The sequence below is a fragment of the Bubalus kerabau genome, chromosome 23, assembly GCF_029407905.1.
Source record: "Bubalus kerabau isolate K-KA32 ecotype Philippines breed swamp buffalo chromosome 23, PCC_UOA_SB_1v2, whole genome shotgun sequence".
Lineage (NCBI taxonomy): Eukaryota > Metazoa > Chordata > Mammalia > Artiodactyla > Bovidae > Bubalus > Bubalus kerabau.
The window spans coordinates 28,169,926-28,197,604 of NC_073646.1; the positions used below are offsets into that span (position 1 = coordinate 28,169,926).

Below are 27,679 nucleotides of genomic sequence, written 5' to 3' on the forward strand. Positions count from 1 at the left end.
CTGGGTAGGGAGGGCAAAGGGCTCCAGGGAGCAGGTGGTGGTGACCCCCCCTAGCACCCATCTTGCCAGGAAGGAAGAAGGCTTAAAGCCTACTTGGTGGGACTGGTGATGGAAGTGGGGGACTGAGGGGAGACAGGAATTGTATCTGGTGGTGGGAAACCCTAGTGATTTACCAGGCTGAAAATCTTGCTGCTGCAGTGCTGGGGGGAGGCTGGAGAGGCAGATAGTAGTCAGGGTGAAAGACCTTGAAATTACAGCCCAAGAAGTGTGAGTTTTATCCTGGAGGTAGCAGGGATCCATGGAAGGGTTTGAAGCTAGGAAGGGTGGTTAGATTCCCTAGAGTGAATTGTTCAGTCATGTCCGACTCTTTGCAACCTCGTGGACCATATAGTCCATGGACTTCTCCAGGCCAGAATACTGGAGTGGGTAGCCTTTCCCGTCTCCAGGGGATCTTTTCAACCCAGGGATCAAACCCATGTCTCCCGCATTGCAGGTGGATTCTTTACCAGCTGAGCCACCAGGGAAGCCCTGGATTCCCTAGAAGCACATCTTACAAAGATTTGTATCCCAGCGATTTGTTGAGAAAGTGCTTCCAGAAGGAAGTAGGGGAGGCAGGAAAGGGAAGGGCAGGAGGCCAGGCAAGAGAGGTAAGCGGCACAGTCATTGATGGACTCCTCTGCTGGATGATCATTTGTTTATTGTCCATATTTGATTGGGCAGGTACTTAAAACTCCCAGACTGAGAACTTCCATTTTCAGCTCTTTGAAAGCAAAACAGTTCCATTAACTTGAGAGACTTTTCACCAAACAAGCCTCTGGTGCTGGCTTCTGAAAGCACATCAAAGGTAATATGAGCACAAGGAAGCAACAAAAAATGATTCTGTGGGATCTGTGTGAATCATCAACATAGTTCTAGGGGTGGGTGGAGAGGGAACAAGTACTACAGTGTTAATTTTAAATTTTTTTCTTGCCTGACTTATTTCTTCTGTTTCATATGCTGCCAGAAGGGCATTTACCACTCCCTCCAAACTCCTTTATTTCCCCAAAGCCAAGTTACCAGCTCTTCCCACTGCCATCGCTCACAGATACTTCTGTTTCCTGATCTGTAACCTCATCCTTAGGCCTTGGGCATTCCACTCCTCTTAGAATCGTTTCAAAGCCCAATAGCCAAATTACAAGTCAGGTATGACTCAGAGTGGCCAAAGGGAATGTTTATTGAGCACCTACCCTGTCTGGCATTGTGCAACACGCACTTGTTTTATATACATAAGAGATAAATATATGGTTCAATCTTTATGGTTATATGGCTTATACAGTGTAACATTTAACGACATTCTGGGAATGGACACTCCCAGTGTAGGGTCAGAACCCAGGATTCCTCACTTATTAAGCCCAAGACGCTGTCCATTATGTCCAGGGCCTTTGGCTAGTTTCTGTTTAGGGAACTTGGTCATTTCTTTACAAACGCTTGATTCTGTGCAAGTGATTTATTGGACCTGCTTCCCTAATCCGATCTCCTTTTCCCATCCTGAACAAGGAACGCAGTTTCTTCAGTCTTTAAAAACGGGAGACCAGTATTTGGCTGGTGGAAGTGAATGGGATGGGTGTTAACCTCAGGCTCATCGCCCTAAAGCCAGGCATCCAGGGAGGCTGCTCTGGCTCCGCCGTGGTAAACTGGGGGCAGCGCCGCCCGATAACTGGCACATCTTGGCTTCCTCAGGCACCGGAAGTCTTAAAAAGATAGAGCTGAGACATCACATCAGGAAAGCCTTTCTCCTCTCTTTTAACTCTAGGGTGCAGCCATAATTCCAAACAGAAAACTCCAGGGTAACCGGCACAGTCAACGTCAATCTGGCCTGGCGCCGCAGAGACAGTCACACTAGCCAACGAGCTCCTGCTACGTCACAGACTCCGCCCTCTAGCTGGCTGCAGACTCCGCCCTCTAGCTGGCTGCAGACTCCGCCATGCTTCGCTGACCCGGATCTAAAGGCTCTACGCGGCGCTATATTCTGCCGTCACTTCCACTACAACGATGGCGGCACAGGGAGCAGCTGCGGCGGTTGCGGCGGCAACTTCAGGGGTCGCGGGGGAGGGCGAGCTCGGACCCGGGGAGAATGCGGCGGTCGAGGGGACCGCTCCGTCCCCAGGCCGCATCTCTCCGCCGACCCCGGCGCGCGGCGAGCCGGAAGTCACCGTGGAGATCGGAGAAACATACCTGTGCCGGCGGCCCGATAGCACCTGGCGTGAGGGCGGGGCCCAAGGCCAGGGGGCGGGGCCTAAGGGCGGGGCGGGGCCTGAGAGGGGTAGAACACGGTCTTTTGGACTTGCCCCGGCGCCGCCTACAATCCCCACCGCCTGGGCTTTAGGCAGTCTTCCTTCTGTGTTTTAGAGCTCCCATTCCACTTCCTTGCCCAGTCTTAGGCTTCATTCCCTTTTTTTGTTAACCTGCTTCCTCACTGGTCTCCCTTGTGTCTGTGACTTCCCCTTCTTATCCATCCCCTACAGCCGCCAGCGGAGAGGACCTCCCGGAACACAAAAACGAGCTTCCCCTCCCTTCTATTTTTTTGCGTCATTTCCAGAATAACCCCCAAATACCTTAGAATGGCCTTCGTCTTTGTCACCTCTCTTGTTTTTTAGCACCCCTAGCAAAGGCCATTGACGGACCAGACCACGCTCTTAAGACCATATGCCTTTTACTGCTGGCTAGACCCACTCATCCTTTTAGCATCATATCCCCTGTAATGTCACTCTTGACTCCCTTCAAGCAGAGTGAGTCGTTCCCTTCTGTATATTCCTGCAACATTTTCTTCATACCTGAGCTACGGTATATGTACCATTGTGTTGTCATTGTCTGTCTTCTATCAAAGTGTGAACTGGAGGGCAGGACTGCTCATGATTCATCAGTGTATCTTCTGTACCCAGCAGCAACCCAGCTCAGGGCCAGACTTGCAGTGGTTGCCTTACTCATTTGTTGAATGGTCTGCCATTTGGTGCTGTACTGAAAGCTTATTACCATTTGAGGGGGGCGCTGTTATCCTTATTTACACATGAAAGCGCTGAGGCTCAGAAAGCCAAAATAACTTGTTCAGTTAAATATAGCTAGGAAGTGGGGCTGTGTGAATCCACAACTAGCTCTCATGGCTGCTGAACAAGTGAACGACTGAGTATAGTAATACAGACCTTGAATTTGGAGCCAGACTTGAATTTGGTTAAATGTTCATGCTTATTACTTTTCAAATAGTGAGCATACCTACTTTTCAAATAGGTAAGCCTCAGTTTCCTTGTCTCTAGTATAAGAATAAGATCCCCAATCTGGCCCACCTCAAGACAGTGATTGAAGGGAGTGGCAGAGGTGAGCAGATGAGGTTAGCTTCGGAATCTGGCAACCTGCTCCTCTGTCACTTGTTCCAGCCCCGTTTTCTTTCTCGGTGATCCTAGCCTTTTCCCTTCACAGATTCTGCTGAAGTGATCCAGTCTCGAGTGAACGATCAAGAAGGCCGAGAGGAATTCTATGTACACTACGTGGGCTGTGAGTGACTTAGGGTAATCAGGTCCGGGTGCGGGGTTGGGGGACAACGCGAAAGGGCAGCAGCTTCATGACCCATCCTCACAGTTAACCGGCGATTGGATGAATGGGTCGACAAGAACCGGCTGGCGCTGACCAAAACAGTGAAAGATGCTGTGCAGAAGAACTCAGAGAAGTACCTGAGCGAGCTGGCCGAGCAGCCGGAGCGCAAGATCACTCGCAACCAAAAACGCAAGCATGATGAGATCAACCACGTGCAGAAGGTCTGGATCCCTTCCCTTCCCCAGTGCCCTCCCCTTCCCCGGGGCGCTCCCCTTTCCCCAGTGCCCTCCCCTTCCCCGGGGCCCTCCCCTTTCCCCAGTGCCCTCCCCTTCCCCGGGGCCCTCCCCTTCCCCGGGGCCCCAGGAGGCTCAGCCTCCTCTCTGACTAACTTGGGTCCTGCCTTCCCCGGGGCCCCAGGAGGCTCAGCCTCCTCTCTGACTAACTTGGGTCCTGGTGCCACACCCACAGCAGCTCCCATTGCTTAAGCTCCTGCAGTATATGGGGGACTATCTACCTCCTCCCAGGTATTTTTCACAGACGAGAAAACTGAGGCTCAGAGAGGGTGAGAGCTTGGCCGTAGTCTTGTGGCAAGGAACTGACACAGCTGGGACTGGAACTCAGGCCTCTTGCAGCTTTTATGCCCCTCTTGGCTGTGCCACATTGACAAACAAACCTGCAAGTTCCAAGGGAAGGAAGAGAATGAGTGATTTAGGGGTACTTGCAATCGCCAACCCTTGTGCTGAGTGCTGTGCCTGGATAAGCTCATCAGGTTCTCTGTAACAACTTAATGCCACAGAGCTAATTAATTCTTGAGGAAAGCAGGAAGCAGACTCAGAGAGGTTAAGTAACTTGCCCAAGGTCACACAGCTAGTATATAAAAGGGTGGGCTGAAATTAGAGTAATAATGGCACATTTATTGGCTTGTGAGCCACAGTATTAGGCAAAGTATTCTAGAACATGATCTCATTGAAATTTCACAGCAACTCTGTGAGGTAAACTTTATATCCCCAGTTTATAAGGGAGGTGCAGGTAGTTTTAGGAACCCAGTCAGGAATTAGATTTGCCAATTAGATTGTTCTACTTTGGGGCACAAGCCCTTAGCCCTGACTTGGAAATATCCTAAAAACTCCTGCCATTTATTTCCAAAGCTTGGATTTGGGGACTTCCCTATTGGTCCAGTGGTTAAGACTCTGTCCTTCCAATGCAGGGGGTGTGAGTTCAATCCCTGGTTGGGGAACTAAGATCTCTCATGCCTCTGGGCTAAAAAAAATAGAAGCAAAATTTGGGTTCTTTTCTTGAAGCCAGCCTGCCCCTGGAGGGTTTCTTTTCTCCCACTTTGAGCCTCAGTTTCTTGATTTGTGAAATGGAGTGTGCAGATGAGAAGAGGCTTTATGAAGCTCTTAAGGAACCCAGATTTTTGGTATTTTCACCCAGCAATTGCATCGTGAGCACTCATTGTGGGTTTTGCAGCAATGGTTTGCAGACGGTGGGGCACAGCTATTAGTAGAATGCAAGATGAGTTCAGTGGGTTGTGGTCATTTAAATTTAAAAAATGGAATAACTAAGACAAGGTACAAACTATCAGTATATTGTCCTTTAATAAAGGTAAGTTGAGAAGCTCTTATTTCACATATAAATACACATGGGTGTATACCAGACTGCCAACTGGTTAACAGCGCTGTCATTTAAAAAAAATTTTTTTAATGCTTTGAATTAGAAAGATCTCTCACTGGGGATTCCTGATGGTCCAGTGGTTAGGACTCAGCGTCTTCACTGCCATGGCCCAGATTCAGCCCCTGGTTGGGGAACTAAGATTCCGCAAGCCATGTGGTGAGAAGAAAACCCGAAAGATGTCTCTAAAGCACCATCTAAGGCAGCACTGTCCTACTGAACATCCCGTGTTGGAAATGGAAATGTGCTATATCTGTGTTGTCTGATACAGTAGCCACTACCCACTTGTGGCTATTGAGTACTTGAAATGTACTGAGAATTGAATTTTATTTTGAATATAATGAACCTAAATCTAAGTAGCTGCTTGTGGCTAGAGGCTACTTTATCCCACATCACAGTCTAAGGTTTGCTCAGCTCCCCAGCCAGGTTGCCCTGGTAAATTAAGCCTCAAAGATGTCTTTCTAAGCTGGCAGTCAGCATGGTGAATGACCGTGGACCAGTGGTGGTCAAAGAATGAATAACCAGCAGGTTACTCAAAGAATGAATAATCAGCAAGTTAACCAAAGAATGAATAATCAGTGAGTTAACGATCAGCAAGGTTCTCCAGGGCCTCATTAATGTTTAATTCTAAATAAATTACAGCATTTATTGAAAAGTAGTGTTTTTGTAGTTCTTTAACCCATTTGCAGAAGAGGACTGATTTGTGAATTGGGAGATGTGTTTTAAAGAGGCACATGAGGAGGAAAAGCTCCCTTCCCTCATCTTTGCAGGGGTTTAGCTTTGGTGTTGGACAGACTGGAGGCCCATGCCCCACTCTGCTTGGTCCCGGTTCTGTGAGCCCACTTCTCCAAGCCTCAGTTTCTTCTGTGCGGTGTGAATAGTGAGCACTCCCATCTCAGGCTCATGCTGAGTAATGTCTATGATGTGAGCACTCGGTACTTGGAATAAATGGCAGCTGGCTAGTCCCCAAGGGCGAATGACCTCATTTCTCCCTGTTTACTTCTCTGTAAAGCAGAAGTAAGAATATTGTGTCTCCACATTGCCAAAGGGTTAAATGAGGCCATCCGGCCAAGTGCTTGGTGGAAAGGGCTCTGGGTAAGACACTGGCCCCTGTCTCCCTTCTGAACCACAAGGCAAGGCTGCCGTCTTCTCTGATGTAGGTCCCAGGCTTTCCTGGGTCACTTGTCAGGCTGGCCTTGGTTCCCTTTGCAGCCTCTGGCCTAGAACCTGGGCAGGCTATGATTGCCACGTGAGTTATATCCCTGCCTTCCAAAGACTTGGAAAATAGGGAAACCAAGACGGGGGAGACGGTGGGTACTGTTGTTGAGCAAGGCATTCCTGACCTGGGAAGGAATGTATTCTGGCTCAGAAGAATCCAGTCAGGCCTCCTGGATAGGGTTGGGAAGGGTGCTGGGGCTTCAAAGACAGAAAGAGCACAGTAAAAACAATGACACGTGATCACTCGCCACGCTCTGCCCCGTCAGGCACTCGCCTGGCTCATGCTTGGTACCGGGCTGAGTAAGTGTTTTCTGGCAGCTGTAGAAGAGGGAAGGACATGGAGGCTGGGAGGAACTGCATGCGCAAAGGCATGAAGACCAGAAACAGGACTGTCAACAGCAGAGCAGGGTTGAGCTGAGACAGAGGGCTGGGAATCCCCAGGCCTTGTCAGTAGCTGTCCAGACCTGACATGGTGGCAGTGGCTATTCGGGGTGGGGCAGAAGGAACCAATTCCAGAGATGACAAAGAGGTAGCACTGACAGGCCGTGGCCATTATTCGAATGCCAGGCTGAGCAAGGAGGAGGAGCCTTGTGAGCAGGCTCATTATTGGTGTGGGGCAGTTGGCCCAAGGGTGATGCTTCCCAGTGAGTTGAGGAACCCAGGAGGATGAACAGGTTTGCAGGAGGAAAGGCCAAATTCCTTTCTGGACACCTGGGGCCCGCTGTGCCTGTGGGAGGGGCCTCTGGAGCAGTCCCATGTGCAGGAAGGAGGTCCAGGCACATTGGGGTGTCCCTACCGGTTCCTGAGCGCAGAAGACCAGAGCTATTATTTCCTCTGTCTCCCAACAACTATGGCAGAACTGGATTGATCCGATTGGAAACACCGAAGCTCTTAGCAACCTAAGGAGTCAAGCCAGGCCTAGCCCTGTTCATTAGGCAAACGGAAGGGGGCTCTGGGATGGGTGGGTGGGTGGGTGGCAGATGGGAGAGGAACTTGGACCAGCCAGCTCCGAAACCAGGTAAAATAAGCTTGCTTGATCTCCAGTTATTGTAGTTTAAGGGATGGGGTCTGGAAAATGGAAGAGGTGGCCTGACCCCTTCTATTCTTCTCCATCCACTGCTCTTTTTCACTCAGACCTATGCAGAGATGGATCCCACAACAGCAGCCTTGGAGAAGGAACATGAGGCGGTAAGTACGGGGAGGGACCCTAAGCGGAGCTGCCCCTTCCCTGTTGCTCCTCTTGCCCCACCAAGCCCGCCTTCCCTCCACTCCCACCTCGCCCACAGATTACCAAGGTGAAGTATGTGGACAAGATCCACATTGGGAACTACGAAATCGACGCCTGGTACTTCTCCCCATTCCCTGAAGACTATGGGAAACAGCCCAAGCTCTGGCTCTGCGAGTACTGTCTCAAGTATATGAAATACGAGAAGAGCTACCGCTTCCACTTGGTGAGGCTGGGCTGGGTCTGGTGCACGCAGGGGGTGGGTGTTGAGGCTAGGGCTGCCTGAAAGAGTGGCCAGGGGCAGGAGAGACAGGCCCACAGCCGTAGATCCAAGGAAAAGCTGGCCCGGGTGGAGAGACCTGGCTTCCAGGCCTGACTCTGCCTTGGCTGGAGCCTCCCCAGACCTTAGGTTCCTCTTGTGTGGAATGGGGGCTTTTTGGGGTTCCTGGCCCTCACATATTTATCAAGGCCAGTCCAGTGCCAGGTTCCTCCGTGCAAAAGAGGAAGTCAGCACAGCCCCGAGCCATGGGACCACGACACCTGGACTGTTGGAATGCTTGGCCGGCCACACACAGGAGCCACCTGGCTGGTGTGGTGGTGTGTTTCCCACAGGGTGGATTTTTAGGCAAATGTGTATGGTTTAAGAAACAACCTTGTCCTGGCTGCTGGCCCTCCAGAGCCAGGCTGAGCTGGACTTGTAATTATCCTGCTGTGTGATGTTCATGCTAGTTACCTGGCCTGTTACTGTGCCTCAGTTTCTCCATCTGTAAAAGGATTCGTCTCCTCAGATGGTTGGGTGAGTTACTTGATACAGGTGAAGGGTGGATCCCCAGGGTCTCCAACTGGGGAAGTGGAGAGAAGCGGAGGCCTGCTGTCAGCCACACAGTGGGGGGATGGGGTGCCCAGCGGGGAACCTCGGGATCCCTCATCTGTGCCTCCCCTCTCTCACCCCCCACCCAGGGCCAGTGCCAGTGGCGGCAACCCCCAGGAAAGGAGATCTACCGCAAGAGCAACATTTCTGTGTATGAAGTGGATGGCAAAGACCACAAGGTGAGCCCTTGGGCAGAGTTACCATGGAAATGGGGGACGTGCTAGGCACTTCCTGATGATCCTCACCATCGATAAAGGGCAGAGGCCAGCCTTAGCATGAGAAGCGGCCTGCGGGCTTGTGCTTAGCCTGGCACCCAGCTTGTGTTCTGTGCAAAGTAAGCTCCCTATGGTGCCACCCTCAGCTTCTGGGTTTCCCTTCTGTCCCTGAGGGATTTGGCTTCTGAGGGGGTAGCTGGGGGTGGCTTAGGCTCAGGTGCTTCTGGAACCCAGAGTGTAGATTGTCTGGCCTCAGGGTATTGTTCAAACCTGAGTTTTCTTTCTGCCTGAAGAAATGATGTTTGTTTTTCCTGGGTGGGAACTGCTCTGTGTGAGGTTTCCTGCCCAAGAGCTCTGTGGCTCTGACGCCAAGTTCCTTGTTCCTGAAGGACTTCAGTGGGGCAGTGTATGGTCTCTGGGGCGTGCTTTGCTGTCATGGACAACTTGGCCTTTGCCTGATCAGTCTAGGAGGGTCTTGCCGAGGGTCCCCAATTCCCGTGCAAGGACAGCGGAGTGTAAGATGCAGGGGGCTGGCTTCTGAGTGGTTCCGGGCTTCAAATTGCCCTGTCACTTCCTCGCTGGCCTTGGACAAGTTACTTAAGGTCTTCTGTTCCTGTTTTCTCCTCTTTAAGACAGGAGTCATGCTAATATTTACCTACGAGACTTGTTAATGGAATAAATGAAACAGCAAAGTCAAGTACTTAGCCCAGTTCTTGGAATTGAGCAGGAACTTAGTAAACACGGGCTTTTGCCAGCCTTGTGATGAATAGCTTGCTAAATAGCCTCACGTGAGCCCCCTGCTCTGCCTTCCTGAACATCAGTGGGGTGGAGGTTGGGATTGGAGGGGCAGAAAGAGACAGAGCAGAGACGTGGGTGTTCTTTCAGCTCCACCCTGTACAGCTTTGAGGCCTCAGGCAGTCCCTCACCCTTACAGATCCTCAGTTTCCTCCTAAGCAAAATGGGTCAATAGTCCTGGGCTCACACAACTGTTGGGTCAAGTGAGAGTGGTTGTAAAAGGTGTCCCTGATGTCTGCCATGCAGCCAACCTCAAGGTCCCAGTGGCCCTCCTGACATTGGTCTCTGGCCTGGCACATCCGATGGGGTAGATAGTTTGGGCTGTGGAGTCAGGCTCAAGGGTTGTTCATCTGCAGACATTTACCAACCCCCCAGGTTCACCCTTCGCCATGTGCTAGGTCTGAGGGCACGGCTATGAGCAGACAGAACTCACACACCAGCTTGAGTCCCGCCCTGGCGCTCACCAGCTGGGGGACCTTGGGTGAGCCACTGTCTCCTCTGAGCCTGTTTCCTGAGCTGAAATAGAAGAGTCTGTGTCTCTAAAGATCAAACTCCTCTGGAGTGCTCAGCAGCAGTAGCCGTGATTAGCCCGGCTCTGCTGTGACCTCCTTGAGTGCTTGTACCTATCTAATTTTCCATTTCCCTGTCCATCAGAAACGGACTCTAAGACTCCTTGCAATGCTAAACACGGCCGTTCTGGTGAGGCTCCCACTTCTCACCGGGCTGGCACTGGCTACTGTCTGGAGCCTGGCACTTGGGACAGGCAGAGCGATAGCACCTGCCCAGACCTTGATGGAGCTAGGTGGAGGCATTCTGCCTGCCCCTGAGCCTGCTTCCACCCACCCCCACCCCTCAGATTTACTGTCAGAACTTATGTCTGCTGGCCAAGCTCTTCCTGGACCATAAGACGCTATACTTTGACGTGGAGCCGTTCGTCTTTTACATCTTGACCGAGGTGGACAGGCAGGGGGCCCACATCGTCGGCTACTTCTCAAAGGTGCTGGGAAGCCCAGGTTGAGGGAGGTGGGGGGCGGGGGGTGGATGAACCCAAGTAGGGGCTGAGTCTCCCCAGAGACCCTGACCACCCACCCCTGCAGGAGAAGGAGTCCCCAGATGGGAACAACGTGGCCTGCATCCTGACGCTGCCCCCCTACCAGCGCCGTGGCTACGGGAAGTTCCTCATTGCTTTCAGTGAGTGGTTCCTGCAGGAAGGGCGACAGTGATGAGGGGTGCCAGGGCAGGGTGGGTCCTCAGTTTCCTCGTTTCCACCACCTCCAGGTTATGAGCTCTCAAAGCTGGAGAGCACGGTCGGCTCCCCTGAGAAGCCACTGTCTGACCTGGGCAAGCTCAGCTACCGCAGCTATTGGTCCTGGGTCCTGCTGGAGATCTTGCGAGACTTCCGGGGCACCCTGTCCATCAAGGACCTTAGGTAAGTCCTCCCATAGGGAAGGACTCTCCTCCGACCTGCCAGTGATCCCCTCTCCTTGGCCCCTCCCAGCCAAATCCCTCAAGTAGACCTCTCTCCAGCATCTGCTCTAATCTGTTTGTGCAGCCAGATGACGAGCATCACTCAGAATGACATCATCAGCACCCTCCAGTCCCTCAACATGGTCAAGTACTGGAAGGGCCAGCATGTGATCTGTGTCACACCCAAGCTGGTGGAGGAACACCTCAAAAGCGCTCAGTATAAGAAACCACCCATCACAGGTGGGTAAAGGGGCTGCCCTAGGGGTGTGTGTGTGTGTGTGTGTGTGTGAGTGGTGGGGGATAGGTATAAGGACCTCCAGGAGCCAAGGCCTCCTTTTTGCTGTCACCTGATCCCAAACCAGTCTGACCAGCTCCCAGGACCAAGCCTGAGGCAGGCCACTCATTCCTGGACTTCCCTCCCCACCCCCACCCCCACCCCAGGAATCAGTCTGCCCTTGTTCCCATCTGCAGGTGAAACCTGGCCTGGGCCCAGGGCAGAGCAGCCGGGGTGACCGGCCCAGTCAGGGGAGGGGGGTGGGGGGGCCGTCCTGCCTCTCATCTGTTTTTTCTCCCTGCAGTGGACTCTGTCTGCCTCAAGTGGGCACCCCCCAAGCACAAGCAAGTCAAACTCTCCAAGAAGTGAGTGGCCTGCACCTCTGCTCCTGGACCCATGCCTCCTTGCCCCCAGCCTGTAAATATGTACAGACCTGTTTCATCACTTTTTTAAATAAAGTAAGTGCTGCCAGTGTCCCAGAGCTGATGGGCTTCATTCATTTCATGTCACACACATACACACAGCCAGTTGTGCTCAGAACATTTTACTCCTTCTGACCCCCCCACCCCAGATGCATGTTGGAGCCCAGTTCCGGTGGGGGCTCAGTCCTCCGGAGTCCAGGAGTCAGGGCTCAAGGTGGGGCATGGCAGCCAATGAGGCAAGATTAGGGCCTTTTTTATCCTTGAAAACCTGCTGCCCAGAGGCAGCCCCAGGCTTCCCTGGTGGCTCAGATGGTAAAGAATCCACCTGCAATGCAGGAGATCAGGGTTGATTCCTGGGTCAGGAAGATCCCCTGGAGAAGGGAAATGGCCACTCACTCCCGTGTTCTTGCCTGGGGAATCCCATGGACAGAGGAACCTGACGGGCTACAGTCCATGGGGCTGCAAAGAGTCGGACATGACTAAGTGACTTACACACTTCAGAGGCAGCCCTGGCCCAGAAGACAGGAAGAAGGTGAAGTGATGGGGCTCATCAGACAGAGCAAGTGAGGTGCTGAGGCAGTCCTTCTTCAGTAGCTGTCAGCTAGCCAGTCTTCTAGAAATGGGTGGGGAGCCAGGGCCCATTTTCGTAGCAGAGGGTCCTTGGGGGCTCCATAGGAGCCCAGCAGATAGGCTTGTGGACAGCAGATGGAAGTGACCAGAGGTTCTAGCCAGTACCACAGGCAATAAACTCCTGGAGTGGAGGTTACCGTCCCAAAGAACAATCCAGAAGAGTGGGCTCAGAGTTCAGGATGGTGCCTTGAACTCCCACAGGGTCCTGGGAGGAGGGAGTGACTCAAGTCAGGCCCCGGGCCCAGAGTGTCCCGGGTGGGGCCTAACACAGGAACAGCATCCGTCCTTGGGTGTGATGTGGAGGTCTCAGAAGCAAAGCAGCTCCCAGGAGTGAGTAGCTCAGTCCTCGTGCAGTGGGCGGAGGAGGCCCAGGGTCAGGCCAAGTGGCAGCAGAAGGATGGGTCCCACCAAGCCCTGTGCTGGGGCAGAGTTGAAACCCTTGTAGTGGCTGCAGAGGTGGCCATCGGGCTGGGACTCCTCCATTTGGGGCACCACCTTAGGCTGGAGCTCCGCCACTTTGTAGTGAATCCAGGAGGCATAAACGGAGGTCAGGGTATAAACACCGGGCCTGTTAGGGGCCCCACAGGCATCACCCCAGCTTACGATGCCTGCCAGGTACCAGCGGCCTGCCACTGGGCAGGAAAGTGGGCCCCCAGAGTCACCCTGAGAAGAAAATCACACAACAGCTGTCAGGACAGGACCCCAGGCCTCCAACCATCCAGGCCAAGCCCCCTCAAGCCCTCATCTCCCAAGACACATCCGTCTCCCCCACTCACCCAGACCCCCTGCATTTACCTGGCAGGCGTCCTTGTTCCCATTCACGTAGCCAGCACACAGCATATCCTGGTCGATTAGGTGGGGCTCCCCGGGCTTGGCATTGATATTGTACAGGCAGTTACAGGTCTCACGACTGATCAGTGGTACCTCAAGTTGCTGCAGTGGCCGGGGGTTCTGGAGGCTCACTGTGGGAGGCGAAAGATGCTTACCCAGGGTCTTCTAGCCTGAGTCAGCTCCCCTCTGCGTCTCTAGATGTCAGCCCTGTCCCTCACCTGAGGGGGCCACATGGCCCCAGCCAGTGACAATGCACTGGAGGCCGTTGGGGAAGGAGGCGTTGGCTGCGGGGAGGCAGATGGGCCGGATGTAGCGGGAAAAGGTGACGGAGCTGCTGAGCTGGAGGAGCGCAATGTCCCCCATGGAGCCCTCGTGGGAATATTTCTCGTGGGAAATGACCTGGGCCACCCCGCGGACCTGGGTGTCAGTGCTGAAGTAATCCAGCTGGTGGGCGCCCAGCTTGACCTCGTAGTCTTCTATCTTGTTGTCACTGCAGGCAGAGGGGTGAAGGCAGAGCAGCTGACCTTTTGGGTCCCACTCTGCATCCTAGTTTTATCCTGTGACCTGTGACCTCTGGCCTTCACTCCTAACAGATCCTTAACAGGCTTTATTGATACCCCCTAGATCCAACCCAAGAACCCCCAGTCTCTGACCTATATTGATCCTTGAATCTTGACCCCCGCCCCACCCCCCCATCCTGCTCCCCCACCCCATGGGTACCTTGGGAAGCAGTGAGCAGCCGATAGCACCCACTGATCAGACACGAGAGAGCCGCCACACACGTGGGTGCCGTGGTGGTTGATGCTGACCTGCCAGGGCCACTGGCCGCGAGCTGCAGTGGTACCACCTGTGATGCGTCCTTGAGGGACCATACCACAAGAGTCTGCCGGGAGAGGAAGGGGAGAGGGTCAGGACCTCTGGAGCCAGCAGACCACTTCCTCACCCGACACAGACCAGAAGTTTGGTTTGGAGCTTCAGGGGTGAGTTCACAGAAGCCCACCAGGCTTTGTCCCGATCCCCCAGCTCACCAGTCACCTGCTGTCCTCCACCCAGTGGCTCATTAAAGGTCTCACCCAGCTTCTGTCCTCTCGGGCCTTCCTGCCTTCCATCTGATCTACTCCTTACATATCTGGCCAGTTCACACCACTGCTTAAATCCTTCCCTGGCTCCACTCTGCCCTTAAGAGAGATTCCGGACCTCTTGTGGCGCTGCTGTCCACTCTGCCACCCATCTGGACACTCGCTGTCACGTCGGGCCACACACTAGACCTCTGGACCTTTGATCTGGACCTCAGATCACTCCACCTAAGGTAGTCTTCCTCATCCCCACTTCTATTTGAAATGTGAAATGGTGATACTTTGGCCCCCTGATGGGAAAAGCTGACTCACTGGAAAAGACCCTGATGCTGGGAAAGACTGAAGGCAAAAGGAGAAGGGGGTAGCAGAGGATGAGATGGTTAGACATCAATGGACGTGAATTTGAGCAAATTCTGGGAGATAGTAGATAGAGGAGCCGGGAGTGCTGCAGTCCATGGGGTTGCAAAGAGTTGGCCAAAACTTAGCAACTGAATACAACAACAACTTCTATTTGCCTATAGCGGTGGTTCAAATACCAGCCCCTCTGAAGTCTGCCATCACCCCGCTGGCTGAGATAGGTGATGCCTCAGAACTCCCAGGGTCTATGCTTCCTGGACAGGGCTGTTCGCATTCTCACCATCTACTTCAACCAACCAACTTGGGCGTTCCCTAGGGGCCGAGACGAGGGCAGACTCACACGTCCCCAGTGCTGGGCACACAAATGGAGTCGTGGATGTGTTGAACAAATGAGCAGAACAGCCTGGATCCCAGGGTGTGAGCATCTCATTTCATTTCCAGGATAGCCCCACCCCTGTGAAGGCCACTGTTTGGAGCAGGACCCAAATGCCTGTCACAAAGTCACCTTCTCAGGTGCAGGGAAAACCACCCAGCCAGGCTCCTCCCCATCTCCTCGTAAAAAGGACAATAGCTACCATTTAGGGACCAACAGTTCAAGCAATGCCAGGCCCTGAAGGGGCTTTCACTTCCTTCATCTTCCTGACTCCTCAAGCAGCCCCAGGAGGTAGACAGAATTGACTTCATTTTATTCTGGCTTGCGCTGCATGGTCTGTGGGATCCTAGTTCCCCAACCAGGGATCAAACCGGGCCCTTGACGGTGAAACCACAGCGTCCTGACCACTGGACCGCCAGAGAATTCCTTCAACTTCATTTTAGAGGTGAGGGGACTGGCCGCGTGAGACATAGCCGGTACATGGTGAAGCAGGGACTGCCAAGGAGACTGACCCTTGGTTTGCTCCCCTCAAAACAACCCACCTTTGGACTCAGACCTGACTTCAAATCCCACCGCAACCACTTACTGGCTGTGTGCCGTTGGGCAAGTCACTTATCTGCCCGTCACTGTCTTAAAGATTGAGGCTATCATCCCCGCCTCAAGTGCTACCAGGGACAACGGGAGTGGACGAAACAGCTTTGCAGAGAGGGTCAGGTGCTCCGATGCTCCATGGAAATCTGAACCCCTGGCCCCACCCCTCACCTTCCCCTTCCCCATTCCTCCTGGGTGAGCCTCACCTTCGGCCCAAACAGCTCCTGGAGGGAGAAAGAAAGAGGGAGGGGTAAGCAGGGAAGCCTCTAGAATTCAGATCCCAGGCCCCCCACCCCCGAATCTGCTGCTTCTCCTGGAGGCTTCCCCACCCCTCACCTCAGCCCCAGGAGACCAAAGCTGAGGAGACAGGCCAAGAGCCAGTGAGGCTGAAGATGGGGTTCTTGAGCCCAGAATAAGGGACGTACCCCTGAAAAGGGTTATACCCTCGGCCTCAGTGCACTCCCCTCCTCCCCTTCCCACCCTCGCCTGTCCCATGCTCCCGGCCACCAGCACCCACACTCACCTATCCCATTCTGGAATAATCCAAGCAAAAGCACAGTGGCCACAGCCTCCAGCCACCTGGGCCCCAACCCCAACTTCCGGGCCATGGCCCAGGACCAGGTGCCCTGAGCACCCAGGGGAAGGGACCTCAAAGGCAGAGGTAGGGGGTCAAAGGCAAGCTCCAGGTATCGGGATCGCGGAAGGTAGAAGCAGGTGTCCAAGGCTAGCTTCAAAGGTAGGAAGTGAGCGCAAGGGAAATGCTGGGGTCTCTGCAGCCGGGCAGTGAGGACCAGTCTCCAGATCGCCCTGGGTACGCACCGACCTTCCTTCCGGAGTGGCAGCTCCAGGAAAGGGCACCTACCTGCCTGCCCCGCCCCTGGCCCCGCCCTCCTGCTCAGCTCCACCGGCCTCTCTCACCAGCCTAGGCTGTGTGTGTGTGTGTGACCCCTAGGCTGTGTGTGCGGTGGGCAGGAAGGTGGGGAGGCTGTTGTTTAAGCAGCCCCAGGCAGGGCTGGAAACCTGGATGTCTGGATTCCTAACCCAACTGCTCTTGGGCCCAGGTCTTTCAGATCTCCCATACCTGTATGCCCCCTCAGGGCCCGGCCTGGCCTCTGTTATCTTACTGCTCCCTCCTTCCCTCCTGAAGCTTGGTGTCTGAGCCCCGGGACACCCGGCTCTGCCCCGGGGCTAGAGCTCCTTCAGGCCCTACTGTGGAGCCTGCAACCTCATCTGCATGTGGTGAGGTGTGGTGACGTGTCTGGGGATGCTCATCATTCCATACATATTTATTGAGAGCCTAATATGTCCCAGGTACAGGAGACAAAGTGGACACCGTCCTGCCTTCCCTGAGCTCATGGTGAAGTTGAGGTGACAGACCTGAATCACAGGATGACACAAGCAATTACAGAATAAGTTCAGGCGAGGCTGGAGATGGAGAAAGAAGCACGAGGCGGGGGGTGGGGGGTGGCGTGGGCGGGGGAGGGCAGCTCTGGAGGCCACTGACAGGAGCCCGACCTAGGCTGGCATCAAGAAGGGCTCCTCAAGGAGGTGCCTTTCAAACTGAGACCTCAAAGGGTTTTGAAAAGGTGTTAACAAGGCAAAGATGGGGGAGGGTGGTCCAGGTGAAGGGTCCTCTAGTGGAGGGTGCAGGGGGCCCATGTGCCTGGTCTGGGGAGTCAAGTGTTTCCTCTGTGACTCTAGAAATTCGGGCAACTGGGAATGTGTGTTGACTTCAAGCTTTAGAAAAAGAGAGCCCCACTTGCCCACCTTCCTTCCCTGAAACTAGGCATCTGGATCTCTGACCCAGGACTTTAGGGCCCAGGCTGGAGGGCAGGGAATTCCTTGATTGGGAAAGGGCATGAGACCGACTTGGGAAGGAGTCTAAGCTGAGGTGGAGAAGGCAAGATGCTGGACATGATGGGTGGGTTTGGGTAGAGAATGGGGCATATTAAATGTTTATGGAGGATGGCATATGTATGACTGACTGGGTATGGGGAACAGATAGGGGTGTATGTCCCTATGGAGACAGATTCAGGGGAGTATTCTCTTTGGGATCTGGCAGCTAAAGAAGTCAGGCGCCAGAATTCCCTGGTGGTCCAGTGGTCAGGACTCTGCACTTCTACAGCAGGAGGTGGTCATGGTCAGGTGATCCCTGATCAGGGAACTAAGATCCCTGAATTCTAGGTAGCATAGCCAAAAAAAAAAAAAAAAAAAGAGAGAGAAAAAAATGCCATGTGCTTTAAGAACCTCTGCCCAGGGACTTTCCTAGTGGTCCAGTTAACCACTGGAAGAATTTACCTTCCAGTGAAGGGGTGCAGGTTTAATCCCTGGCCAGGGAGTTGAGATACTACATGGCATGGGGGCAACTAAGCCCAGGCGCCCCCACTACTGGACCCTCGGCCTCTAGAGTCTGTGCGCCATAACTAGAGAGAAGTCCACGCACCACAGCGAAGAGTCTGTGCTGCAACTAAGACCTGGCGCAGCCAGAAAGAAAAGAAGATCCTCTGTCCATCTCGTCAGTCCCTCAATCTTTCAGGAACTTCCAGCTTTCCTATAGGTCTTCCCCTACCCTCTGCCTAGTCAACCCTCTGCTGCATATGAGTGACTCAGCCATCTGCTCATACCCTTTGCAGCAAACGGTGACTCCAGCCGCAGAGCTGCCCTCATTGGGGGTAGCACCCATTGCTACCCTTAGCGGCTGGTTTCCACCCCAAGCAACCCTCCTGCCCCAAATTCTTTTGCTTTTATTCTGTGCTAGAACATCATCTCCTCTGGGGCTTTCCCCTGACCCCCAGTCCATGTGTTCCCCGCCATGCTGGGAGCATTTCATGGGCTTGTCAAGGCCCCAGCCATGTTGCTCCATGCAGTGTGGGGGTCATAGTTCCCTGATCAGGGATGGAACCCACACCCCCTGCAGTGGAAGCGCAGGGTCCTGAGTTAGCTGGAGTTAGCCAGGAGTCAGCAGTTAGCAGGAAACGTGGTTGAATTAATACATGGAGGTACACTGGCTGTGGCTTCCCTGGTGGCTTAAGATGGTAAAGAATCTATCTGCAATTTGGGAGACCGGGGTTGGATCCCTGGGTCGGGAAGATTCCCCTGGAGGAGGAAATGGCAACCCACTCCAGTATTCTTGCCCGGAGAATCCCACAGACAGAGGATCCTGGTGGGGTACAGTCCATGGAGTCGCAGAGTCAGACACAACTGAGCGACTAACACACACACACACACACACACACACACACACACACACACACACACACACTGGTTAGTGATGGGAAGAGGCTGTGAGGTGTACAGATGAGGGACTCATGATGGGGTCCAGACCATGGGGGCTTTGGGCAGGATGTAGTGGGCCCTTGAAGGGTGCAAGTGTGGTGTGTGTATGAGGACATCGGAGGCGTACACTCTGGGACACCATTCATCAGGGTGTGTATATGGGGGAGGCTCCCTGTGGGTACAGAATATGACAGACAGACCCCAGACTCCCAGACCCCTGGACTCTCCCGCTGACCCTCACCCTCAGTCCTTCTTGGTCTCGATGGGGAGGGGCAGCAGGGCCAAGGCTGAGGTGGCCAGCAGGTGTCGGGGATGCTGATTCCACTGGGGATGTGACACACACCCAGCTGGCCACCCAGCCTCCCCGCCCTGGGGCAGGAATGAAGGACAGCTGCCACCTTATCGGAGACACATTTCCTGGTTGCCCACAGCCTGACTCACAGAGGCCTAGGAGGGAGAGGCCCAGCCCTGGGGCGCCCCCTGGCCCCCTCAGCCTGCCTCCAGCCGTGCCACAAAGCCACGTGTCTGTGTTTACATGTTTATTGTCCGCTGGCTCCCGCTGCCCTCAAGAATGCCAGAGCCCGAAATATCTGGGCACTGAGGCCCAATTATCCGAAGCCGCTGCAGTCTAGGTGGGTGGAGCGCTCCAGAGGTTCCGGGTAAGGGAACGGGAGCCGGTTGGGCTACATTCCAGACTCACTGGGCGGGAAGTGGAAGGTGGAAGGGAATGGGGGAGGTGAAGGGGAGATAGCCCAGGGCCCTGGGGGCCGGGGAGGTGGCGGGGTGGGGGTGGGGGCCTCAGCCCTGGATCAGGGGGGTCAGAAGCAGCAGGAAAAGAGCAGCCCGCGGGGAACCTGAGGCCCTGGCCATATCAGGGGGACAGAGGTCGCTGCCTTCAGGGAGCCAGTGGGGGAAGCCGCTTGGGGGTAGAAAAGGTGCCTCCCCCACTGTCTGGGAGATCCAGGCCTCTTCAGGGCCAGTGGCAGCAAACAGCTCCCGGCTGCCTCGAACAGCCATGCCCACGAGGACCCAGGAGCCTCCCTCAGTCTGGCACAGGAGCGGAGGGGCTGAGGTCACCTGCAGCATCAGGGCCAAGACCAACAGGGGCCCTTATCCTCAGGCATCTTGGCCCCTGGTCTCTCCCGAGGTCCAGTCAGAAAGCACTGCATCTTCCTATCTGAAACCCAGCACCTAAGAAGCCCCACCCTGCTCTCTCCCTGGCGTCCAGCTGCCCAGCACAGCCTCTGTCCTGACTGGGCCAGGATACCCAGGCCCCGTACCTCACACCTGTCCTCTTGCCCCTCTGCATACAGGACACACAGAGTTCCAGGAGGCAGAAGGCCTTGATAGAGGCAGTGACAGAGTCGCGGAGTCAAGATGGAGACAGCAGCAGCCACAGGGACTAGAGACAGGAAGGAAGGTTGTCCCAGGCATTCTGGCATCCTGTCCCTTCTCATCCCCAGGACCCAGGGCTCTCACCTCTATCCTGGGGATCCTTCCAGCCCAGTACCCAGCAACTGGCCCCCAGGGGGGTACCCCCAGGGTGAAGGCAGATGGGCAAGGCTGATGGGGAGGGCTCCACTCGGGAGCTCAGCTCCAGGAGGGCCAGAGGGGGCCGCAGTCCCAGGTGCCGGGGCAAGCGGATGCTGATGACCAACCGGGACACCTGGTGGCTCTGGGGGAGGGGGCTGGCCCCCGCCCGGCCCAGGTACACTTCAATATAAGGCACCGTTGTAGAGCCCGGCCTGCAGAAACGAGGTCCAGAGTCACTTCCTGATCCCCTCATTGCAGATAAATCCTTCCCAGCCCAGGGGAAAGAGTGGAACGAATGTCCAGGGTCATTCCACTAACTCCTTCATTAGTCCTCCTTTGAAATCTCTCTTCTGTCTCAAAACACTTCAAGCAATTTCCTGGTGCAATAAAAGCCCTAAAGGGAGAACAGCCCGCTACTGTCCTTTGGCCCCTCTCCCCGTGTCTCCCTCTTGCCAGGAAGATGGGTGAGACCCACCTGAGGACACAGTGAGTGGCTGCCAGGATCCAGCCTGGGGCCACGAGGACGCCAGCGCAGACTTGCTCTCCAGCTACATGCACCTCTGCCAGCCAGGGCCACAGGACCCCCATCGGAGCCGGCTCTGGCTGCAGGCCACAGGCTAGGGAGAGGAGATGACCCCCTCAGCAGGAACCCCACAGCTGACCCTCAAAGCCCCTACCATGGATCTAAGCATTCCCAGGAGCCCCTAAGCCCCAAAGGCCCCTCCTCACCACCATTCTCTGTGTGAGGGGGACAGGTTTGTGCCTCAGTCTCCTCCCCCTCAGGTCCCCAGTCCCAGGCCAGCTGGTCCTCCAGGTAGGCCCCCCGAGTCACATGGCTGATCCATGGACCGTGGGTCTGCAGGGGGTAGAAAACTCTGGGACGCAGGCAGTCACTGGGCAAGTCTCTGATTCCAGCCAAGAACCAGGTCCCCTCTTCCCGGCACAGCAGGCTCCAATGAGAGTAGTTCTGTAGCAAGAGGGTGTGTGTGTTAACAGCCTTTATGAGCGTGTGTCAGTTGATGAGGGGATAGCAAAAGTCCTGGAGCTTCCCTGGACTCCAAACTGTCCCGTACTCGGACATAAGAAATCCCACCTCCTCCAAGCCAGACTCCAACACTAATCTGAGTAAGAAGGCTGCCCTCACTTTAGGATTCTCTTTAAACCCAAGAGGAGTTAAAAAGTCCCACGGTCTTGGAGGCCCCGCCTACAGTCCGCTCCCCCTTCTTACTCCAACTCTTAGACCCCGCCCCCGCCGCTCACCCAGCAGCTCCCCTCCGCCTCCTCCTCCTGGTAGGCGGGGCAGAGCGCCTGCGGAGGCTCTCCTGGCGGCGGCACTGACGCCCCCTGGCGGCCGTACAGGCAGTGACACCACCAGGCGCTCAACAGCTCCGCCTCAAGCAGCGAGCTGGCTCCGGGCGCGGGTTCTGCGAGAGAAAGGGAGGGAGCCAGCGCTCCCGCCGCGTCCGGCCCCGGGTCAGCCCCGCCCGGCCCGCGCCGGGCCCCCGCTCACCCCCGCGGCCCCAGCGAGCCAGGCGGCAGCGGCTCCCTGGCAGGAAATAGTGTTCTGGGTGGGGTAGACACACTGGCCGCGGGGCCGCGCTCAGATTCACGGGCGCGAGCAGCTGCAGCAGCGCCAGGTTCGAGGCGTCGTCCCACGAGGCGTTCTCGTGCGGCACGAGGCGCGCCACCTGCTCCGCGTGCGGGCGCGAGGGCAGTTGCACGCGCCAGTAGTCCAGGTCGCTGGGCGGGCGGGCTGAGCTGATGTGACTGCGGGATGGGGAGACTGGGGACATGGGCTGGATCCTGCAAGCTCAGCTCTAAACCTCCACCCTTGGCTTAGAGTCTGGGTCTCCAGGCAAGATTCTGCATCCCTGACCTGAGAACTGTGCACTCAGACTCCTTCCCCCACCCACTCTGCCCAATCCTGGGTCGAATTTGTATTACCCCTCTATTTGCCCCAGAGAGACTAGGACCCCGATTTTTTAGCTGAATCGTACATATCCAATGGGACCCCACACCCCTACCCCTATCCTACCCAAGGGAATAGCTGGGGCCAATTAGTGTCTCAGACTAAGCAAGAATCTGCCCAAGACTGGGTTTTCACTCACCCTGGAAAGCAACTGGCAGGTGCCAAAACCCAGCTTTCAGACACCAGCGCCCCATAGCAGGGTCTGGATCCTGGGACCATCACCTGGGCTTCCCAGGGCCAGGCCCCTGGCCTTGGGGCTTTCCCACACTCTGAGGGGTGAGAGGCCTGAGTCAGAGGGCCTCCTGAACCCCAGGCAGTTTCCACCTGAACTCAAATCTCCCAGATCCAGCTGACATCTAGGGGTCCTGCCGTCCTCACCTGGCAGGGCGATGGTGCAATTCTCATTCGTGGGCTCGGGGAGGCCTGACTGGGCCTCCGGGGACTGGGTGGGGAAGGCAGGCTCAGGCTCTGAGCCTGACACCTGTTCCCTTATCCATGCCTCATAGGGAGCCACAGCAGTGAAGACTCCGGGGCGGTTCCTCCGTCCACAGCCAAAGCCAAAGCTGGTGATTCCTGCCTGGAACCATCGGCCACCTTCCTTGCAGACCAGGGGTCCCCCAGAGTCTCCCTGATGACAGATGACTCAGTGTCACTGGATCAGCCCAGGGACCTACCAGCGTATCCTGGACCACCTCTTCTTTTTGGTCCTACACACAGCCACCTTCTCCTGGAAACCTACATGGGCTGTGCCTTGTCCTCTGTGACCCCTACAGCTCTGAGCAGGAGAAAGCCTTGTAGAACAGAAAGGCTGATGAGGAACCAAAGCCAAGAGCACCAAGCTAATGCAGTAAAGGCCACATCTGAGAGGCCTGCCGGTCTCATTCAGAGCCAAATGATTCCTCAATAAATTGTTAAACCCTGACTTTGGTTTCTAAGCTGTTAGAATTCCTTGTTAAACTGTTAAAGTAAATCGGAGGCACTTCCCTGGTGGTCCAGTGACTAAGATATGACTATAATCCAGGTCAGGCATCTCTGTGACCTGAGGAGGGTTACAAAGAAAGCTCAGAATTATCCAGAACTGTATTGTCCAATATGATATATGTGCTAGCCCCTGTGGCTATTTGAATTAATTAACATTTAATAAAATTAAAAATTCAGTTCCTCAATCACACTAGCCACCTTTCGAACATTCAATAATGTATGGGAGAAACCAACACAATATTGTAAAGCATATAGTCTTCAATTAAAAATAAATAAATGTTTAAAAGTCTTCAATAGCCAGTGTGGCTAGTGACTATAATGCTGGACAGTACAGATAGAAAAACATTTCTATCATCATAAGTTTTATTGGACAGAAGCACTGGTCTAGAGGAAGCTGAGTTGTTAGCTATCCTGTTCAAGAGGCAGGGATTATGTCCATAGGTCCTGGAACTTCATAATTGGGTGCTATGCTGTGCTTAGTCACCCAGTCGTGCTGACTCTTTGCGACCTTGTGGACTGTAGCCTGCCAGGCTCCTCTGTCCATGGAATTCTCCAGGCAAGAATACTGGAGTGGGTTGCCATACCTTTCTCCAGGCAATCTTCCCAACCCAGGGATTGAACCAGAAAGATTCTTTACTGACTGAGCCACCAGGGAAGCCCAAGAATATAGGAGTGGGTAGCCTATCCTTTCTCCAGGGGAATTCCTGACCCAGGAATTGAACTGGGTTCTCCTGCATTACAGGCGGATTCTTTACCCACTGAGTTACCAGGGAAGCCCGAACAGAAAGGTCCCACCGAGACATGAACTTGGATTGCTGGATTCAGAGTCTGGAGTGCTCACCATTATACCACGGAAAATCATCAAACCTGAATTCCCATTACCACCATGCATGCTTGAGTGCTGTCAAAAATGTGTGCCTTTTGAGGAATATTTCTGGGGAAAATGGTTAAAATATATCATGTTTTGGCCTTCAGCCCCTTATCCAGAAAATTCCCTTCTGTGAAGGATTAATTCACTTTTAAAAAGAACTATTTGTTGAGTATCCACGAAGTAACAGGTGCTGTGCTCTAGGCTACGGTATGGGATAATTGCCTGGAGAATACCATGGACAGAGAAGCCTGGTGGGCTACACAGTCCATAGGGGTGCAAAGAGTCGGACATGACTGAAGCGACTTAGCACGCATGCACAAGGACCAGACCTTGTTCTAAATCATTTTCGGTAGTGGTTTAGTTGCTAAATGGTGTCCAGCTTTCAAGATCCCATGGACTATAGTCCGCCAGACTTCTCTGTCCATGGGATTTCCCAGACAAGAATACTGGAGTGGCTTGCCATTTCCTTCTCCAAGGGATCTTTCCGACCCAGGGATCAAATCCATGTCTCCTGTATTGCAGGCGGTCTCCTGTATTGCAGGCGGTCTCCTGCACTGCAAGCGAATTCTTTACCACTGAGCCATCGGGGATTCTGAAAATACTTATTATATGTACAGATTTATTTAATCATTATAACCTCCTGATGAAGTAGGTAATACTATCATCCCCATCTTTCTGATGAGAAAGTCTGCACAGAGAGGTTAAATAACTTGGCCAAGGCCACACAGCTCATAAGCAATGGTGCTGAGCTTCTAACTGGACATCCACTGCACTATACTGCCCATCAATAATAGTGGCCATCTGTTGAGCCTCAAGTTCTGTCCATTTGTAATCCTCACATGGGTCCCTTCTGCTGGCAATCTTGCCCTCTTTTTGCGGATGAGGTTCAGAAATATGAGAGAGGGAGGATTAGTCTATTCCTTATACTGCTTCCTATTGGTCAGGGCTCTGCCTGGCCCTGCAGGCAGGTGCAGGCGCCTCCCCTCACCTGGCAGGTGTCCCTGCGGCCTTCCCGGTAGCCGGCACATAGCATCCCCGGCAATAGCTGGAAAGTGAGATTGAAGGGGCCAGGACGGCTGTAGAGACACTGACAGGCAGCCTCTCCCAGCAACCTCAGCTCTACTTCTTGTAGCATCCAGGGGAGAGGCAGGGGGTCTGTGGACAGAACCAGAGAAGAAAGCTGTGAGGCAGGGATGCACCCTTTCCCAGGGCTTAGCCTGGTTCCCTCCGGGGCTCTCCTGGACGTCTCTCCCCATGCGCCATGGCACGACTCAATGCACATGAGTCTGAACAAACTCCAGGAGTTGGTGAAGGACAGGGAAGCCTGGAGTGCTGCAGTCCTTGGGGTCCCATAGAGTTGGACACGACTGAGCAACTGAACAATAACGGCTAGGTACCCTGCAACTGCCTCCTGCACATCTCTGTCTCCTTGCGCCATGGCATTTAAACCCACCACATCCAGAATCAATGTCCCCTCTTGCTCCTCTCTGCTCTTCTTAGGACATCATCATCGCAGAAATGGCCCCATCAAGTACCCGGGGAGGGACCCACCTGGTAGGCTCCATCCCACAGTCACCCACCTCCCGAGATACCCCCCTTTTCCACTCACCCTCCTCCTGGACGTCCCCCCAGCCGGTGGCCCAGCAGGCGGTGCCGTGAGCAAAGCGGTGCGAGGCTCGGGGCAGGCAGACGGGCCGCACGGAGGGGCCCAACCTGGCGGGCGAGGCCAGGCGCAGCAGGGCCACGTCGGCGCCCCGTTCCACGCTGCTGTAGTTGTCCGGCACCAGGATGGCGGCCACCGCGTGGACGTGCGCGCCGTCCAGGGGCCCGTCCTGCGAGTGCACGCCCAGCACCACCGACCACTCGGCCGCGGGCTCCAAGGTCCCGTTCCTGCGCCGAGGCAGGAAGGGGGTCAGGTGGACCCGAGGGAGCGGCGGACTCTCGTGGGGTGGGGGCTCGGAGTCAGGGAAAAGGTGGGGTCAGCCAGACCCCAGGAGGGGTGCGTCCCATCTAGATTTAGGGCTAGGGCGATCGGGGTTAAGCTAGCTTCGTAAAAGGGGGAGGAGCGAATGCGATTTGGAGGTGTTGGGGCGGAGAACTGGAAAGATGGAATTCAGATTCGGATAGTTGGTGGGGTGACGGGGCGAGTCCTCGGGCTGCCTCCCCAGATAGTCAGAACCCGGATACCCCGCAGAGCGCTTAGCGTCAGGACGGTGGGGAGGCAGGGGCGGCCGGGCTCCAAGTTAAGCTTTGGTCCGCGGGGTCCAGCTGCCGGTCGGGCTCGGCTTTTTGAAGGACAGGGATTGGACGTGCGCGAATACTCACGTCACGAAACAGTGAGCAGCCGAGAGGACCCAGGAAGGGGCGATGAGGGAGCCCCCGCAGATATGGCCCCCGCCATGATGCAGGCTCACCTGCCACGGCCAGGTGCCCGGCTGAGAGTCGGAGCCCCCCACGATTCGGGCAGAGGGCTCGGGGCGACCGCAGTCTGCAAAGGGTACCGTGGAGGTCATCGCCTGTCCCCGCCCCCCACGCCGGAGGCCCAGGTAACTCAGGACAAAGCCCCATTGCCCACTCCCCTTAGTTTGCCCCCTGTCCCCCGCGAAAGAAACAAACAGAAGTTTTGCACTTCTAAGTTTCTGATCACTTCGACCTCGCTTACCACCTTTCGTTGTTGTTCAGTCTCTAAGTCCTGTCTGATTCTTTGCGACCCTATGGATTGCAGCACTCCAGGCTTCCCTGTCCTCCATTATCTCCCAGAGTTTGCTCAGATTCATGTCCATTGAGTTGGTGATACTCTCTAACCTCACTGCCTAGCCAACCTTAACTTCAAGATCTGAGGCTCCTCCCCACCCCCATTCCTTACCCAGATCTTCAGGTTCTTCTTGAGTAGGACTGAGAGCTGGAAGTCAGAGGGGTAAAGAGAGGAAAATACTGGTGACCTCCAGCTCTTGACAATGCCCAGCTCTCACCTTCCTGTTCTCTTCTTCCCCAATTCCTTGCTCTCTCAGCCGCCCTGCCAGCACCCAGGCTACCTGTCCCATCTTTTCTGCCTCTGCCGGTGATGTTCCCCCAGTCGCACTGCCTTACCTGAGTCCTGGAAGGCTCCCAGGATGGGGCTGATGGCTGGAAAGATGGAGGCAGGAAGAGGCTGGAGACCTACAGTTAGGACGATGTGCCCTCCATGGCCCCCTCCCCCAAAACTTTGCAAGTACTCCATCTCCCCATGGCACCCAGACCTCCATGCCCCTTCTTCTCATAGGCTATTCCTCTTGCCCCTCCCGATACCTCACTCTCATCTTCTTCTGGTGTCCTCCTCTGACACCCTATTCCCCAGGTGGACCCCTGGAGTCCTGCTTTCCAGCTCCCCAGAGGCTAGGACCCAGGCCATTTGCAGCCATGCCCTGTCCCCTGAGCTTACCAAGGATCACAAGTGGGAGAAGCAGGTGCTGGGACATGGTCCGTT

At 54.8% G+C, this 27,679-nt stretch overlaps 3 protein-coding genes across 5 annotated transcripts; 1 reads left to right on the plus strand and 2 right to left on the minus strand.

Moving 5' to 3' along the window:
* The first annotated feature begins 794 nt into the window (after positions 1–794).
* Positions 795–11,784, plus strand: KAT8 (lysine acetyltransferase 8). Its single transcript, XM_055561600.1, has 11 exons — positions 795–2,242; positions 3,454–3,528; positions 3,613–3,788; positions 7,591–7,644; positions 7,743–7,907; positions 8,642–8,731; positions 10,419–10,559; positions 10,660–10,753; positions 10,841–10,991; positions 11,115–11,269; positions 11,608–11,784. The coding sequence occupies exons 1-11, from the start codon at positions 2,032–2,034 to the stop codon at positions 11,670–11,672; spliced, it is 1,377 nt and encodes a 458-aa protein (XP_055417575.1). The 5' UTR covers positions 795–2,031; the 3' UTR covers positions 11,673–11,784.
* An 802-nt stretch (positions 11,785–12,586) lies between these two features.
* On the minus strand, positions 12,587–16,414 carry PRSS8 (serine protease 8). The gene is made up of 6 exons (XM_055561605.1): positions 16,107–16,414; positions 15,790–15,807; positions 13,907–14,069; positions 13,405–13,676; positions 13,151–13,317; positions 12,587–13,018 (listed from the first exon to the last, which is right to left on the minus strand). Exons 1-6 carry the CDS (start codon positions 16,189–16,191, stop codon positions 12,695–12,697), a joined length of 1,029 nt encoding a protein of 342 aa, XP_055417580.1. The 5' UTR covers positions 16,192–16,414; the 3' UTR covers positions 12,587–12,694.
* A 3,184-nt stretch (positions 16,415–19,598) lies between these two features.
* PRSS36 (serine protease 36) lies at positions 19,599–27,671 on the minus strand. 3 transcript variants are annotated; one of them, XM_055562033.1, is made up of 15 exons: positions 27,635–27,671; positions 27,304–27,339; positions 27,080–27,115; positions 26,539–26,701; positions 25,823–26,103; positions 25,202–25,368; positions 22,740–22,989; positions 22,501–22,630; positions 21,903–22,159; positions 21,671–21,816; positions 21,122–21,359; positions 20,868–21,009; positions 20,339–20,604; positions 20,140–20,261; positions 19,599–19,936 (listed from the first exon to the last, which is right to left on the minus strand). In XM_055562033.1, exons 1-15 carry the CDS (start codon positions 27,669–27,671, stop codon positions 19,658–19,660), a joined length of 2,550 nt encoding a protein of 849 aa, XP_055418008.1. In that variant the 3' UTR covers positions 19,599–19,657. The 3 variants fall into 3 exon arrangements, with proteins under 3 accessions (XP_055418008.1, XP_055418007.1, XP_055418009.1); XM_055562032.1 differs by having other exon boundaries at positions 21,653–21,816; XM_055562034.1 differs by lacking the exon at positions 20,140–20,261 and having other exon boundaries at positions 20,526–20,604; positions 21,653–21,816.
* Positions 27,672–27,679: the final 8 nt, after the last annotated feature.

What these genes read in the sequence shown, in the direction of transcription:
- PRSS8 (XM_055561605.1), bottom strand. Translation starts at nt 16,191, where the DNA reads ATGGCCCGGAAGTTGGGGTTGGGGCCCAGGTGGCTGGAGGCTGTGGCC. An exon ending in GGGCCATGTGGCCCCCTCAG is followed by an intron (nt 13,318 to 13,404) that starts GTGAGGGACAGG and finishes CGCCTCCCACAG; the next exon opens with TGAGCCTCCAGAACCCCCGG. An exon ending in GGAACAAGGACGCCTGCCAG is followed by an intron (nt 13,019 to 13,150) that starts GTAAATGCAGGG and finishes TTTTCTTCTCAG; the next exon opens with GGTGACTCTGGGGGCCCACT.
- KAT8 (XM_055561600.1), top strand. Translation starts at nt 2,032, where the DNA reads ATGGCGGCACAGGGAGCAGCTGCGGCGGTTGCGGCGGCAACTTCAGGG. An exon ending in AGATCAACCACGTGCAGAAG is followed by an intron (nt 3,789 to 7,590) that starts GTCTGGATCCCT and finishes TTTTTCACTCAG; the next exon opens with ACCTATGCAGAGATGGATCC. An exon ending in TGGATGGCAAAGACCACAAG is followed by an intron (nt 8,732 to 10,418) that starts GTGAGCCCTTGG and finishes CCCACCCCTCAG; the next exon opens with ATTTACTGTCAGAACTTATG.
- PRSS36 (XM_055562032.1), bottom strand. Translation starts at nt 27,671, where the DNA reads ATGTCCCAGCACCTGCTTCTCCCACTTGTGATCCTTG. An exon ending in GCCGCAGGGACACCTGCCAG is followed by an intron (nt 22,990 to 25,201) that starts GTGAGGGGAGGC and finishes ATCTGTCATCAG; the next exon opens with GGAGACTCTGGGGGACCCCT. An exon ending in TTGCACCATCGCCCTGCCAG is followed by an intron (nt 22,631 to 22,739) that starts GTGAGGACGGCA and finishes CTCACCCCTCAG; the next exon opens with AGTGTGGGAAAGCCCCAAGG.